Raw genomic sequence first — 13717 nt, forward strand, 5'->3', positions numbered from 1 at the left:
GCTCTCTTGAACCAATCTGCATTATCAGCAGTCAAGCTCATTTATGTTTCCCTTCTCTCCATCTCTAATGCTTCTTTCACTCTTACCACCTTTTACCTGAACAACCACTCCCAAACTGATTTCTCCAAGTTTCTCTCTTCACTGCAGTCTTCACATTGCTTTTAGAATGATCTTCCTGCAAACTGCCCATTTAATTCTGTCGTCTTTGTGCTGAAAACCTCTGCTAGATTGCTTATTAAATTTAAACTCCTTAGGATAGCATTAAAAACCCCTTCCTTCTAGCCCTCCAGCCTTGTCTCCCACCTTTTCCTACCCCTGCCCCCTGCTCTGCAGCCACATTGAACTTGTCACCATTTCCTTGTTTCTGCAGTGCTATGTTTTCATTTCTATAATTCTCCCAATACTTACCCCACTTCCTGGAAAGCTCTCCATCCTCCCTCCCCCCAGACTCAAGTCAAGTGTCCTTCCATGAAGCCCTTCTAGACTCCTCCAGGGGGAATGGGTGCCTCCCCCTTCTGCGCTCCTGGAGCACTCTGGTCATAGCTCTTGTAGCACACATGGCAGTCTCTTTTAAGTAGCTGTTTGACACAACACTGTAATTAACTATACTTCAATTTTTAAAAAATTGTAATAAATTTTTTTTTTTTAAAAAAAGCTTTTTTAAAAAAAAAAAAAAAAAAGCTTTTTGAAAAATGTATCCTTACTGGACTAATGAATTTTTTAAAGAAATGAGCTATCATGGCCACCGTTATATTCACAACACACCTAGAGTTGCTCTTACTAGGTTGAATAGTATTAAATGATTGAATATTTGACCTGGAGCATCAAGCTTGGTCTTCTGGCTGCATTATTCTTTGCCTGGTTAAAGAGGCTCTAAGCTAGATTCTCTGAAGAGAGTATAAACAGATCTGCCATGGTACCTGGCTTTAATAACTTGTAAACTAGCTGAAGAATTAAGACTTTTGTGCATGAAGTAATTAGAAAACAATACAATTTATAATCAAGTGTGGTATATAATAAAGTACTACATTCTTTACTACATTGTACTGTTTTCTAATACATCTAAATATAGTTGAGACCTTGAGAATGTTAAACATTCTAGAAAGTTGGCTGGATTCACTAGGAATGATATATAGAGGATTTACAGTTTGAAATGGATATTGAAGAATGAGTAGCATTTGGATTAGATAGGCCAAACAAAGGAGATCTTTTACTCCTTTGTCTATGGTCCTGTTTGTTTACAGACCTCCTCACTAAGTAGTATTATTGGTAAATGGTAGAGAGTACATGACGGTGCTGCTTGTAAATATCCTTTGGAGAAATTGCTGCTTCCCTGACACTTTGATTTTTATAAGCCTTAATGTTTTTACATTTTAGTCTGAAAGTGTTTGTGGTGTTTTAGCTAAATTAGTTTAACCTTTTTGGAGGTTTAACCACATCTTTCGAGGGAAAAGTCTTCCTTTATAATTTACTTGAGAATGTCTGAGACATTCTCAGCTAAGCGTACAGGGTGTGTGAACTGCACCTGCCTTGAAACATGGACTTACCAGTAACCAGTCCAGTGTGATTTGTATTTTGATTTAGTTGTGTAGAGATTGGAAAATCAACAAGATGTTGCTCTAACAGTATGTATTATTTTGAAAAAAATAACAATTGCTATCCCATAATATAGGGCATAGACTTTGAAGTTAGGCTGCTGAGGTTCAAAGCCTGACTCCATATTTACTACTTGAATGACCTAGGGCAAGTTCCTTGTGCCTCTTCTTCCTCATGTGTAAAATGGTGATAACAGAAGTACCACCTGATGGGGTTGTTGTGAAGATTAAACATTATAATATATGTAAAATGCCCAGACCAGTGCCTGACACATAGTAAGTGCTTAGTAAAGAGGCACTCTCATTGTATCATATTGGCCAAGTGATCAAGAAAGAAAGGAAAGAAAAAACAAACTACTGATTGAGATATACTTTAAACTTCTATGCTTGAGTTTTGGTAATTTGTTGAATTACCTAATATGAGAATGGTGTCTTTCTTTCAAAAAAACATTAATTAATTTTTTAAAATTAGGAGTTTATGTGGTCATTTAAAAATCATATTTCTAATACCTTTTGACTTTGGGCATTAATTTTCTTATTGATGAAATGTTACTTCTGGAAAAAAAGGAGGGCGTATTTGGTAGCATAAGATAGGACCTCATAAGCAAGATATTAATTAAAATCTAGTGGTATAGAGTCTTTTATCACAGCATGACAGGTGTCTCTCTCTTTGGGCTGATGTTTAATGGTCCAGTAACATCCAGAGGAACCTCTGTACCTCCTTTAGGAAAGGCGCCCATATTTAGAAAAAATGTGGGTTTGGATCACAGACCTGGGTGCAAATATAAGTTCTGATTTTTAATTATGTAACCTGCCTTGAACCATTTATTTGAATTTTTTGATCATCACCTTCTTCATCTCTGAAATAAGAAGAATAACAATTGTTAAAATGTCTCGCAGAGCATTACTTCCCTCAGAAATCAGTTTTAGGTTATTGCCTGTGTGTCTGTGTTAAATTCATGTTATTCCCTCTACGTCCTCTATCTAGAAGGTGCTGTCCTACTTTTCTCTGTCCTCACATTTTTTCTTATCTTTCAAAAGCTAGTTCAGATATTATCTATGTATGGATTCTTTTTTCTACAGCTGCAAACCACCTTGGCCTCTCCTTTCTCTGAGCTTCAACTAGAATTTAGTACAGTTTCGTACTGATTGCTTTCACAATCAGACTGAGGGTTGCTTACATGCAAGGTTTTGGTCTTACCCATATTCTGCATCTCCTGCCATACCTAGCACTGTGTGGGGATGACGTCTTAATACCTTGTTTGAATTTTTCTACATAACTACTTCTCTCATCCACTTATTTAGCATGTTTAGAGATTTCAGGCTTTGAAATGCTCTTATGTTGGTATAAAGGAAATACAGGGAGCTAAAGGATAATTACCTAGAAAATACATTTCTTGGGAGCATTTCATTCTCCAAGTGAGTAATAACTCATCAGACATGTATGCTGTATTTAGGGTTTATTAATCCATTCATATTCAAAATATATCTGGATGTGAATAGATTTCAAATCAGTGTATACTAACTAAATTTTTATTAAACTGATGGCTTTATTAGCATAGATTTATTCACTTGTGTTCTGAAGTTTTTTGTTTTTTGTGTTTTTTTTTTTTGCGGTATGCGGGCCTCTCACTGCTGTGGCCTCTCCCATTGCGGAGCACAGGCTCCGGATGCGCAGGCTCAGCGGCCATGGCTCACGGGCCCAGCCGCTCTGCGGCATGCGGGATCCTCCCGGACCGGGGCACGAACCCGTGTCCCCTGCATCGGCACGCGGACTCTCAACCACTGCGCCACCAGGGAAGCCCGTGTTCTGAAGTTTTACTTTGATATCCATACTTCCTTTTTTTCATCCTCACGTTTGTCCATGTGGTATTTTTTAATTCCTTAAATACCCAAATATGCTTTAAATCATGAATCTGTTCAAAATAATTTGGAAATTATTAAAACTTATTTCTTCAGTTGCCAAGATAATCTCTCCCTTTGCTTTTCAGAGCTCCCTATGGGAAGTCTGTAGATATGTGGTCGGTGGGCTGTATTCTTGGGAGGGAGTACATGGCATTGGACTCTAATACTTTACCATCCACTTAGATATTGCGAAATGTGAGTTGGCAGAGGGAAGGACAGAGCATCTGAATAAACTTGACCCTTTCCCCTCATTTTATTTAAAAATGTATTTGTTAATTTAGGAGCCTGTTTGCCTTCTGTTCCAACTTACATAAAGGAAGGAATTGAAAACAGGTCATTCAAAGAGTATATTAAAAGCAATAATAGAACATGTGTCCGAATTCATTATTTCTACTTCTGTAGCCTTTCAGGTACTGGCCTTTTTCTCTTTTTTTACTTCTCTAATTTTCAGGAGTAAATGATATGTTGTTGTGAAAAGGGTGTAAGAATTGTCTGTATAAGCAGACAAATTCTATATGAACTCTATTATAACCAAATTATTTGTATAAGTAGACAAGACTGTATAAACTGAATAAATAGTTTCAGATTTTTATATTTTGTTTTGTTTTACATGCTTCAGTGTTGTCCGACTAGATTTAAGTATCATCTTTCACTTGTGAGTTTTCCTGTCATTTAACACCCAATCCTATTAATCCCTACCTCAAATACCTAGACATCGAAAGTAATATACATGTGAAATAAATTTAACTTTGGCACTAGGGCAGTTGCTTCTGCTCATCTGCTACCTTCTCCAACACTCAAAGCACATGCACACACATACCCTTACCTACGTGCTAATACTTCTGTCATGTTGTTGTTACAGTTTCCAGCTGTTAACCATCCTCAGTCATTGGAGAGAAGATACCTTGGAATTTTAAATAGCGTTTTACTTGACTTAATGAAGGTGGGACAAGTTGATGTTATCTGTACAAAATGTCTTTTGGTTTGTGATTTCTCTTGTGTCTATATATGACCATAGCCTGCTTTTATGAATTAAATGTTTTGTTAATAGGTGTATAGTGGTGAATAATGGGGCACTGTGTCATCTGAAGAGGCATGCAATTTATTTATTTATTATTTTTTTAACATCTTTATTGGAGTATAATTGCTTTACAATGGTGTGTTAGTTTCTGCTTTATAACAAAGTAAATCAGTTATACATATACATACAGCCCGTTGCAGTTTATTTAAAATTGCAGAAGTATCTGGTATTGTAACATTCTGTCTAGACAGGACTATGAGGTACCTAAATTAGATTCCTAAAATGGACAGAATAGTAACAATCTAAATATAAATAATGAGAAATAAATCATTTAAAAATTTATCCAGCACTTGAGCTGCTCAGGCATAAGGTTTTAAAACAAATCTTAAAATGAATGTTGAAAGAAAAGAGATTCTAATATTTTTTGCATATTCAAGGCCTCCCATAAGATTATTTTATCAGCGAACCTAATTCTGCTCTTTTTCTAACTTGATTTCTCTCCCTCTGGCTCTTCATTTGACAACTGCAAAATCACTGCTACTACCATGCCTGAGTGTTCCTCCTCATGCTGGTGCCCCTGTGCAGAAGGTCTTCATGCTCTGGACTACTGAAAATGTTCTCACAGTTTTTTTTGGTTTTTTTAATAAACTTTATTTTTAAAAAAATATTTATTTATTTATGGCTGTGTTGGGTCTTCGTTGCTGTACGCAGGCCTTCTCTAGTTGCGGTGAGCAGGGGCTACTCCGTTGCGATGCATGGGCTTCTCATTGCGGTGGCTTCTCTTGTTGTGGAGCACGGGCTCTAGGTGCGCGGGCTTCAGTAGTTGTGGCTCGCGGGCGCAGTAGTTGTGGCTGGCAGGCTCTAGAGTGCAGGCTCAGTAGTTGTGGCACACGGGCTTAGTTGCTCCGTGGCATGTGGGATCTTCCCGGACCAGGGCCTGAACCCGTGTTCCCTGCATTGGCAGGAGGACTTTCAACCACTGTGCCACCAGGGAAGCCCTCTCACAGTTTCTTATTCAAGCTTTTCTACCCAAGTAGATGGCCCCTTGAGTGAGAACTACTTTTTCATATTTCTCCAGTTTTCATTGCAGCCAGCCAGTGCATAAACAAGTGCTAGTTATTTGATAGTAGACCTTCAAAAGATACTTCTTGGGTCTTCCGTGGTGGCGCAGTGGTTGGGGGTCTGCCTGCCAGTGCAGGGGACACGGGTTCGAGCCTTGGTCCGGGAGGATCCCACATGCTGCAGAGCGGCTAAGCCTGTACGCCACAACTACTGAAGGCCGCGCGCCTAGAGCCCGTGCTCCTCAACAAGAGAAGCCACCCACCGCAATGAGAAGCCCATGCACCGCAACAAAGAGTAGCCCCCGCTCGCTGCACCTAGAGAAAGCCATGCACAGCAACAGAGAGCCAAAGCAGCCAAAAGTAAATAAATAAAATAAATTTATTAAAAAAAGAAAAAAGATACTAGTTAATGGATCAATTTTATTTTCTGCCCGTTCAGTCAACTGTCAAAAACAGGAGTTTACACTGTGCACAGGACCTTTAAAGGCATACTTAGCACAGTTGGAAATTGCTGAGCAGCACTCTCAGAACTTTGCTCTGCTTTAAAACTATGTTAATCTGTGTTCCGAGGACCCCTGTGTAAATAGGTGTGGGGGCCGAGGTGGGCGAGGGGGTGTGGCCTTTGGGAAAGGCCTCTTACCATATAACCTTTCTTAGAGATTCACAATATTCATTAACTTATAAAGGCTTTCAGAAATCCCACAGTAAAGAAGCATTTCCCAAATTTAATTAAATACTTAAAAAAAAAAATAAAATGCTACAGCACTAGTTCTTCTGAACACAGATTGAGAGATACTATTTAAAAAATCCTCAAGGCTCTTTAAGGTTAATTAGGCATAAATTATCTCTTAAATCATTTGCGTTATGTCATATGTTCTTTCACACAGTCAGTGTTTATTTATCAGGGCTTTAATTAGTTGGTAACTTTTAAAATGTAAATAGAGTAAAATAGAAGAACTGAAATACAATTTCATGTTTTCTGCCTTTTGTCTCTTTTAGTTAAAAATAACTGAACTTCTTTTGTTAAATCATTACCAAGTGTAATTACCAAGTATCAGCATAGCACCTGGTAAACGCTAACACAGATAAAAATACGAAGATAACCTGAACCATTATGCATTTACACCAGTTTGAAAGTCGAACAGTTGAATTCCCATTCATTTAATATATTTACCCTCAAATTTCTTTAATGTTAAATAAACATTTTATTTGAAACGTATATTTAGAAGGTACACAAATTATAAATGTACCTCAGAGTAAAACTTTATAATGTAAATGTAACCCCACCCAGATTGAGATACAGGAAATAATTAACACCCCGGAAATCTCTTCATGACCCCTTCCCAGGTGCCCCTTCCCACTCTTGGAAACCAGGACTTTGACCTCTATCACCAAAGGTTAATACTGCCTTGTTATTATTGAATGTTATATAAATAGAATTATTCCTTTTGTCTTTTAGCTATTTTTGAAAATGAATTTAAAAAATAAGTAGTACCATTTATCCTTTCATGAAGAAATTTATTCTCTATGCCATCCCCTAAAGCAGATTTGATAATTTTGTCCATATATAAATACCTAAAATGGCCGTCTCATCCTGCGTCTATTTATACATATCGGCCATTTTAGTGGGGATACAAGTTACCAGAATTAATCAAAGCTCCTAATAATATAAAGAATAGCAAAAAAAAAAAAAAAAAAAAAAAGAATAGCTACAATAATTATATGGGCTCTATTTTAGTTAAAATTGTTTTTTCCCCCCAAATACTGAATTTTGAAACTATTTACTGAGTTTCATACTTTCCTCATAATGACCTCATCCTTGCAGGTATTTGAAAATTAACAGCTGTGTTCATAAATATAAAAATAGTTCATTGTATGTGCAGCAATTTCTACCCTTGTTAATCTTAAATAAATGAAAATAGCACTTTAATGCTAGTAGATGTTTAGCTTCTAAAAGGTCGTATGTACTTTAATTTCCTTTGTTTTTAACTAGTACCATACAGTTGAAACCATTTTGATATTAACTGCCTTAACTGCCAGTAAGACCAAAATCATTTCCTATACCTCCACAGTTTTTGTTTTCTAATAAAGAAGGAGAAAGCATTGAGATAATTTTAGAGTTGTGTCTGAGTCAACATAGGATAGGATACGATAGGATCAGAATTCAAATTTTCTGTGGTGCTAGGTTGAAGGTGGTTGTCTGAAATTGAATTCTGGCTTATTGAGAACAAATTGAGGTTTGTTCTCACTGTTCAGTAGTGGATCACAAAGAAATTGACTGTGGGCAAAGCCAATGAAACTGAGCTAGAGACGCATTTGGGAATGCTGGAATTTCACCCTTTTTCCTTTCTCTGAGGGAAAATGCCCATCACTGAAAAGAACAGATATCAGTGTGCTCTATTGAGTTGTGTTAGGTTATGTAGGTTATGCTTCTTTATTTATTTGCCTAACTTGTCAATAAAACTCAATTAATTTTTAAAATAAATTTATTTATTTGTTTATTTACTTATTTTTGGCTGTGTTGGGTCTTCGTTGCTGCCTGCGGGCTTTCTGTAGTTGCAGTGAGCGGGGGGCTACTCTTCTTTGTGGTGCGCGGGCTTCTCATTGCAGTGGCTTCTCTTGTTGCAGAGCACAGGCTCTAGGCACACAGGCTTCAGTAGTTGTAGCACACGGGCTTAGTTGCTCCGTGGCATGTGGGATCTTCCCAGACCAGGGCTCAAACCCATGTCCCCTCCATTGGCTGACGGATTCTTAACCACTGCACCACCAGAGAAGCCCCCAAATCAATTAATTTTAATAATGATTCACCTTTTAAAATCTTGTCCAATTACTAATCAGATAAATAATGTTAGAAGAAAACATTTTAGTTGTTAAAAAAAATTAGTACTTTAATTAATAAAGAACACATACAAATAAATTACGAAAATTACACAAATAGAAAAATATGAAAAGAAGGAATATAAGTAAACATAAAAATATTCAACCTCACTATTAATCAAAGATATGAATTAAAACAGCTGTGAGATACCATTTTTTAAATAGCTAATTTACAAGTATGTGCTAAAAAGAATGATAATGCCTATTATTGATGAGGGTGCCAGGAAATTGGTAGACTCTCAATTGCTCAGAGAAGTACTATTTGAGACAACCTTCCTAGGGGGTAATTTGGCAACACATAGAAGGTAATCCTTAAGGGTTTGCATACCTACCAGTTCCATATCTGGGAACTTATCCTATGCAAGGGATCATGGATATATGCAACGGTTTCAGGTGTACATCACAGCATTAATTATAATAGTGCAAAGTGGCAGCCACCTAAACATCCAACAATAAATCATTAAATAAATCATACCACAAACTTCCATGTAGTCATTTAAAATATGTTGTAAAGTTATTTGTTGCATCAATGTTCACAATATTAAAAGAAGGAAAACAAAATGCTGCCTAAGGTACATCTAAAATTGAGGCTGTTTACTGATATGGAATGATCTCTTAAGATCTAATGTTGAGTGGAAAGAAAGCTAAGTGCAGCCTATTGTGTGTATGCTACTGTTTGGATAAAATAAAAGGAGCAGATAGAGATATGTACAAAGTACCTGTGGAAGGATTCACAAGATGCTGGTACCATGGGCTGCCTCCAGAGAGGAGGACAAGAAAAAGATGAAGAATGTATATTCTTTGATATGAATATATACTTATTTAAAAATATATTTTAGGGAATTCCCTGGCAGTGTAGTGGTTAGGACTCCGTGCTTTCACTGCCGAGGGCTCAGGTTCGATCCCTGGTCAGGGAACTAAGATCCCACAAGCTGCATGTTGTGTCCAAAAATAAAAATATATTTTGGATGTTTAAATTATGTTGTAAAAAATATTTTTGATTAGTAAGTGAAAAGTACAGTATACAAAACTTATTTGTATAATATAAGCCAGATTTTAGAAAAGAAAAAATATATACATGATATTTTTTAAAGGGCTGGGAGGGCATATTCCCAGAGGACAACAATGGTAAGGTTATGGGTGATTTAGATAGTTCTTTAAAAAAATTTTTTTTTTGGACTAAACTCTGTTTGCTAGATATTCTGCAATGACCATGCATTTCTTTTATAAGGAAAAGAAATACGGTTTTTATTACAATTTAAATTTGACTTTGTGATGTTCTTTCCAATCCTAACTTTATTTCCTAAGAATTTACTGAAGTTGGACCCAGCTGACAGATACTTGACAGAACAGTGTTTGAATCACCCTACATTCCAAACCCAGAGACTTTTGGATCGCTCCCCTTCAAGGTCAGCAAAAAGAAAACCTTACCACGTGGAAAGCAGCACTTTGTCTAATAGGTAAATATTCCCTTTTAAGGAAATACAGATGCAGTATTGGTCTTACAAGTAGGTGGAGGAGGTGGCTGCTTAAATGATGCGATTAGAGAAAAGAAGGAAAGCCCTCCTTATTCAGAAATATCTTTCTTATGCTTATTGCATGATTCAGAACCATAATTAAAGAGTTGTGTGGGTCATAAAGACTTTATCTTTTACAAGATTTTCCAAGGGAAACCTGTGCATTCCCTGGGAAAGGTAGCATGGGTTAGCAACTAAGGGGGTTTCTGGCCTCATAAGCTAGAAGATCCTGTGTACATGGGACCCAGGGGTGATTCCTGGAGGAAGAAGGATGGGTGAGGGCAAAGGGATTCCTGAAGGGAGCGGAGGATGCCAAACACAGGTGGGTGGGAAGGCACCTAGGACAACCTTTGCAACTGAACCAAGTAGTTCTGGCTCCATAGCAGGGGCTTGTGTTTTTGTTGCCCTTGTCTTTTAATCATTGAGTTGAGAAATTAGTTTTTCATAAGAATAAGAATATAGAAATAGTAAAGTTAGTTTGGTAGATAGTGATTAAAATGGATGCTTTCTAATGTAATTTTCAGCATAATCTTTAAAAAAACATCTATTTCCTGGGGCAGGGGAAGCAAGGAGGGGCACAAGGAGTTGGACCCTGCAATTAGGTTCTCTCCCCAAAAGTGACATTCCTTAATTCTGTTGGCTGCATTTTCAGGGGCAGGTCCTTCCTCTCCTTGTCTTCCTTCTTCTTCCAAGAAGCTGGTCTTGTCACCTAGCATTGCTTAAATTACGGAAGATGGGAAATAGTTTCTCTTATCTACTATTAGAAGAGAAGTAGAAAACAATAATTCTTAATATGAAGCTTTTCTTATATAAGTTTTTTCCCATATCCCCCCTTTCTCTCCACATAGAACAATTATTATTAATTTTTTTTGTGTGGTACGTGGGCCTCTCACTGTTGTGGTCTCTCCCATTGTGGAGCACAGGCTCCGGACGCACAGGCTCAGTGGCCATGGCTCACGGGCCCAGCCGCTCCGCGGCATATGGGATCTTCCCGGACCGGGGCACGAACCCGCATCCCCTGCATCGGCAGGCGGACTCTCAACTAGTGAGCCACCAGGGAAGCCCTGAACAATTATTTTTAACCAATTGGAATTTTGAAAGCTTAAGACCTGGTACTTTTTAGATCTGTGAATGCATCTATAAATAAGCAATAACCATTTACCCTGTATTTTCTCTGCTTAACTGCGATGGCGTGATTGTGTTTTATAGCTGTTCTCTATTTAAAATGAGTGGTTTGGTCATTGTTTCCCTCACATCTTATAAAACGCTCTTACCTGTTTGTTTTCAAGGAGGCCTGGGAGCAGATTCAAATTCTATTTCGCCAAGTTTGTGTTCACTTTGTTGTCAGTTTCCATGAGATCGGTGCACTAAGGCAAGGACCAGTATTCATCTTTCAGTTGCTCCTTTGAGTTTAGGAGGTTCACATTATGCCTGTGTCTTATCTGGGGTCACTCCCAGTTCAGGTGCTTTTGTCTCCCTTCTACCTTGATTGTCACTTGACTCCTCTAGTTTACATTTGCAAAGAAGAAGGATCTCAATAGAAAGTTCAGTAGACTGATGATAAATTTTTGATTTGTGCTGTAGTGATTGGTGGTATAACCATACCATAAAAGCAGGCCTGTGTATTCATCCTGTAATGACTCACTTGGGAGAAATCCCCATGGGGGTCCATGGCTCTCCTTGGGAACCCTCTTCAGGCATCTGTCAAGGAGGATGTGTGTAGCCATGAGGATACGGTTCATATAGGTTTTTGAGGAGTCCTACAAAATCTCCTTTTGAAGCAGATGAGAATAAAAATTATAAGTAAATAAAAATCTCTGGAAGAATTTGTTTTCAGGTCTTGACACTGTATTAAATATATTAAAGAAACAGTCCTAACTGGTTTCTCTAGGAAAGAAACCATTAGCTCAGTTTACACATATCTGGAAATATTTCTGCTCCACGCTTGCCTACGGTCCATATTTCCTCCATGGAAGCTCTTGTTGGGGACACTAATTCTGCACAAACCATGGCTCCGTTGGACTTTCTAGCACCATTGTAGAAATGTTCAGGGCACCATATCGTGTTGGTGCCCTGCCTTGTCCCTGAGACACACCAGTATCGTCATACACATATCCTCACACACCCTGTCTTCTGTCTTCCGCATTCATGTCTCTGTAGGAGAAGCAGTGGACTCTGCATTACCTAGCCCTTGCCTAAGTCTCCTTCAGACTCTCCTGAGGTTCCGCTCACCTTGGACATGGTGGGATGGTGCTTCATCCTGCCACACACTGCCCTCTCAGCAGTCCTGCTTCGCCAGTCTTCCCCATAAAAATGTAGTTTTGCGTCTTTGATGTTTGGTTTGAAAAGTTATTTTAACTAGAAATTAACCATCTATCTATCCATCCTGCCAACCATTTAAGAAGGGTTTATATATAAAATCCTCTTAAGTGGTTGGCAGTTTAACACAGATTCCTTACAGTTGTGTGTCAAAGAGATATATGGAATTTCTAAAGCAGTTTTTTATTGTGCTTTGGCAGAGCTCCAACTTGAAGACAATATGATGTCCTTTCGATGTAAGAGTTGTGTGCAGAGCTCAGTGGCTTCAGATTAATACCAAGACAGAAACTTTCAGAATAGCGGTTTAGGCACTTTGTACATTTATGGGAAACCTAACTCTGTGACAAATGTTTCCACCTTAACTTTATAGCCTCTCTTTTCACATTAGACATTATATCTTATGTTACTATGAATATGTTCTTCGTAACATACGTAGGTTTGTGCTCCACATTGAGAGCAGTGTTTCCAAGAGTTTCAAAAGCTCTAGCAGCTATCTTCACTCTTCTCTACCCTTTTCTGGATGTCCTCTTTGGAGCTTTGGACATTTCACAACATCTGCATGAGTTATCTCTGCGATTGCCCTCTCTAGGCCTGAAGGAGAAAGAGGAAGAAATAGGGTTGTGAGAGTCCAGGGGAGCCAGGCAGGGGAAACCACCCTGTGGGAGCTGTAATCTAGAGGCACAGCTATGATCTGAGTCAGGGAGCCACTGCCAGGGGAGACAGCCCCCAGCCCCTTGCACTGCTAAGCCCAACTGGGAGTTAGGTGACAAGGGAGGCTGGGTGACACTCTTCAGTGTTGGGTTCCCCAGACCCAGGCTGGGACAGAGAGGAATGGAGAATGGACTGGGGGTTGGGCACGTGGGAAATAACCAACACACTTAGATCTATTTATGGGTGAGACTGTCTATCATCATTTGGGTTTTTTGAGGAGTTGCTGAGATAGTTTAGTTACCAGGATGTAAGTTGACAAACAACTCTAATGGTTTAAAACCTGACATGAGGACTGTCCTCTATAGATCTGGAGATAGACTCTGTTAACATCATTCAACAGAAAGTGAAACTTTCCTTTCTTTGTAATTTCTTTGTGGGTCTGGGGTCTGCCATTTAGTTAGCTCATATTTTTCTTTTTTAAACAAAATTCACATTTTAGGTTGAAATAAACTATACAAAATTGATTTTCTTCACCCAAAATAACAGCAATATCTTCTGTATTATTCCTAGATAAACTGTAAAACACTTATTTTTGTAGGTTTTCTAGGTTTTGCTTGTAAATCAAGATGAGGCAGTAGATACAGTCACGGAAGAAGACAGAAGAAGACAGACAAATCATTTGTCAGTATCCATGGCCTCTGATCCTGCCAGTTAGCTCATATTTAAGTGACCTTATTTAATGTTGCAATTTTTGTGACCCAATTGGGAGAG

General features: G+C 38.3%; 1 protein-coding gene across 4 annotated transcripts in view; it reads left to right on the forward strand.

The window, feature by feature from the left end:
• The window catches only part of CDKL5 (cyclin dependent kinase like 5), a 185226-nt gene that overhangs the window by 145351 nt on the left and 26158 nt on the right, over positions 1 to 13717 (forward strand). For 3 of the 4 annotated variants that reach the window (XR_004347996.1, XM_032619344.1, XM_032619346.1), the window contains 2 exons: positions 4363 to 4443; positions 9768 to 9919. Coding sequence is in view for 3 of the 4 variants with exons in the window: in XM_032619344.1 (XP_032475235.1) it covers positions 4363 to 4443; positions 9768 to 9919 (233 nt within the window). In the remaining variant the exon portion in view is untranslated. The remainder of the gene's footprint in view (positions 1 to 4362; positions 4444 to 9767; positions 9920 to 13717) is intronic. The other variant, XM_032619345.1, reaches the window with a different exon arrangement.

Source organism: Phocoena sinus, chromosome X (genome assembly GCF_008692025.1).
Source record: "Phocoena sinus isolate mPhoSin1 chromosome X, mPhoSin1.pri, whole genome shotgun sequence".
Classification (NCBI taxonomy): Eukaryota; Metazoa; Chordata; class Mammalia; order Artiodactyla; family Phocoenidae; genus Phocoena; species Phocoena sinus.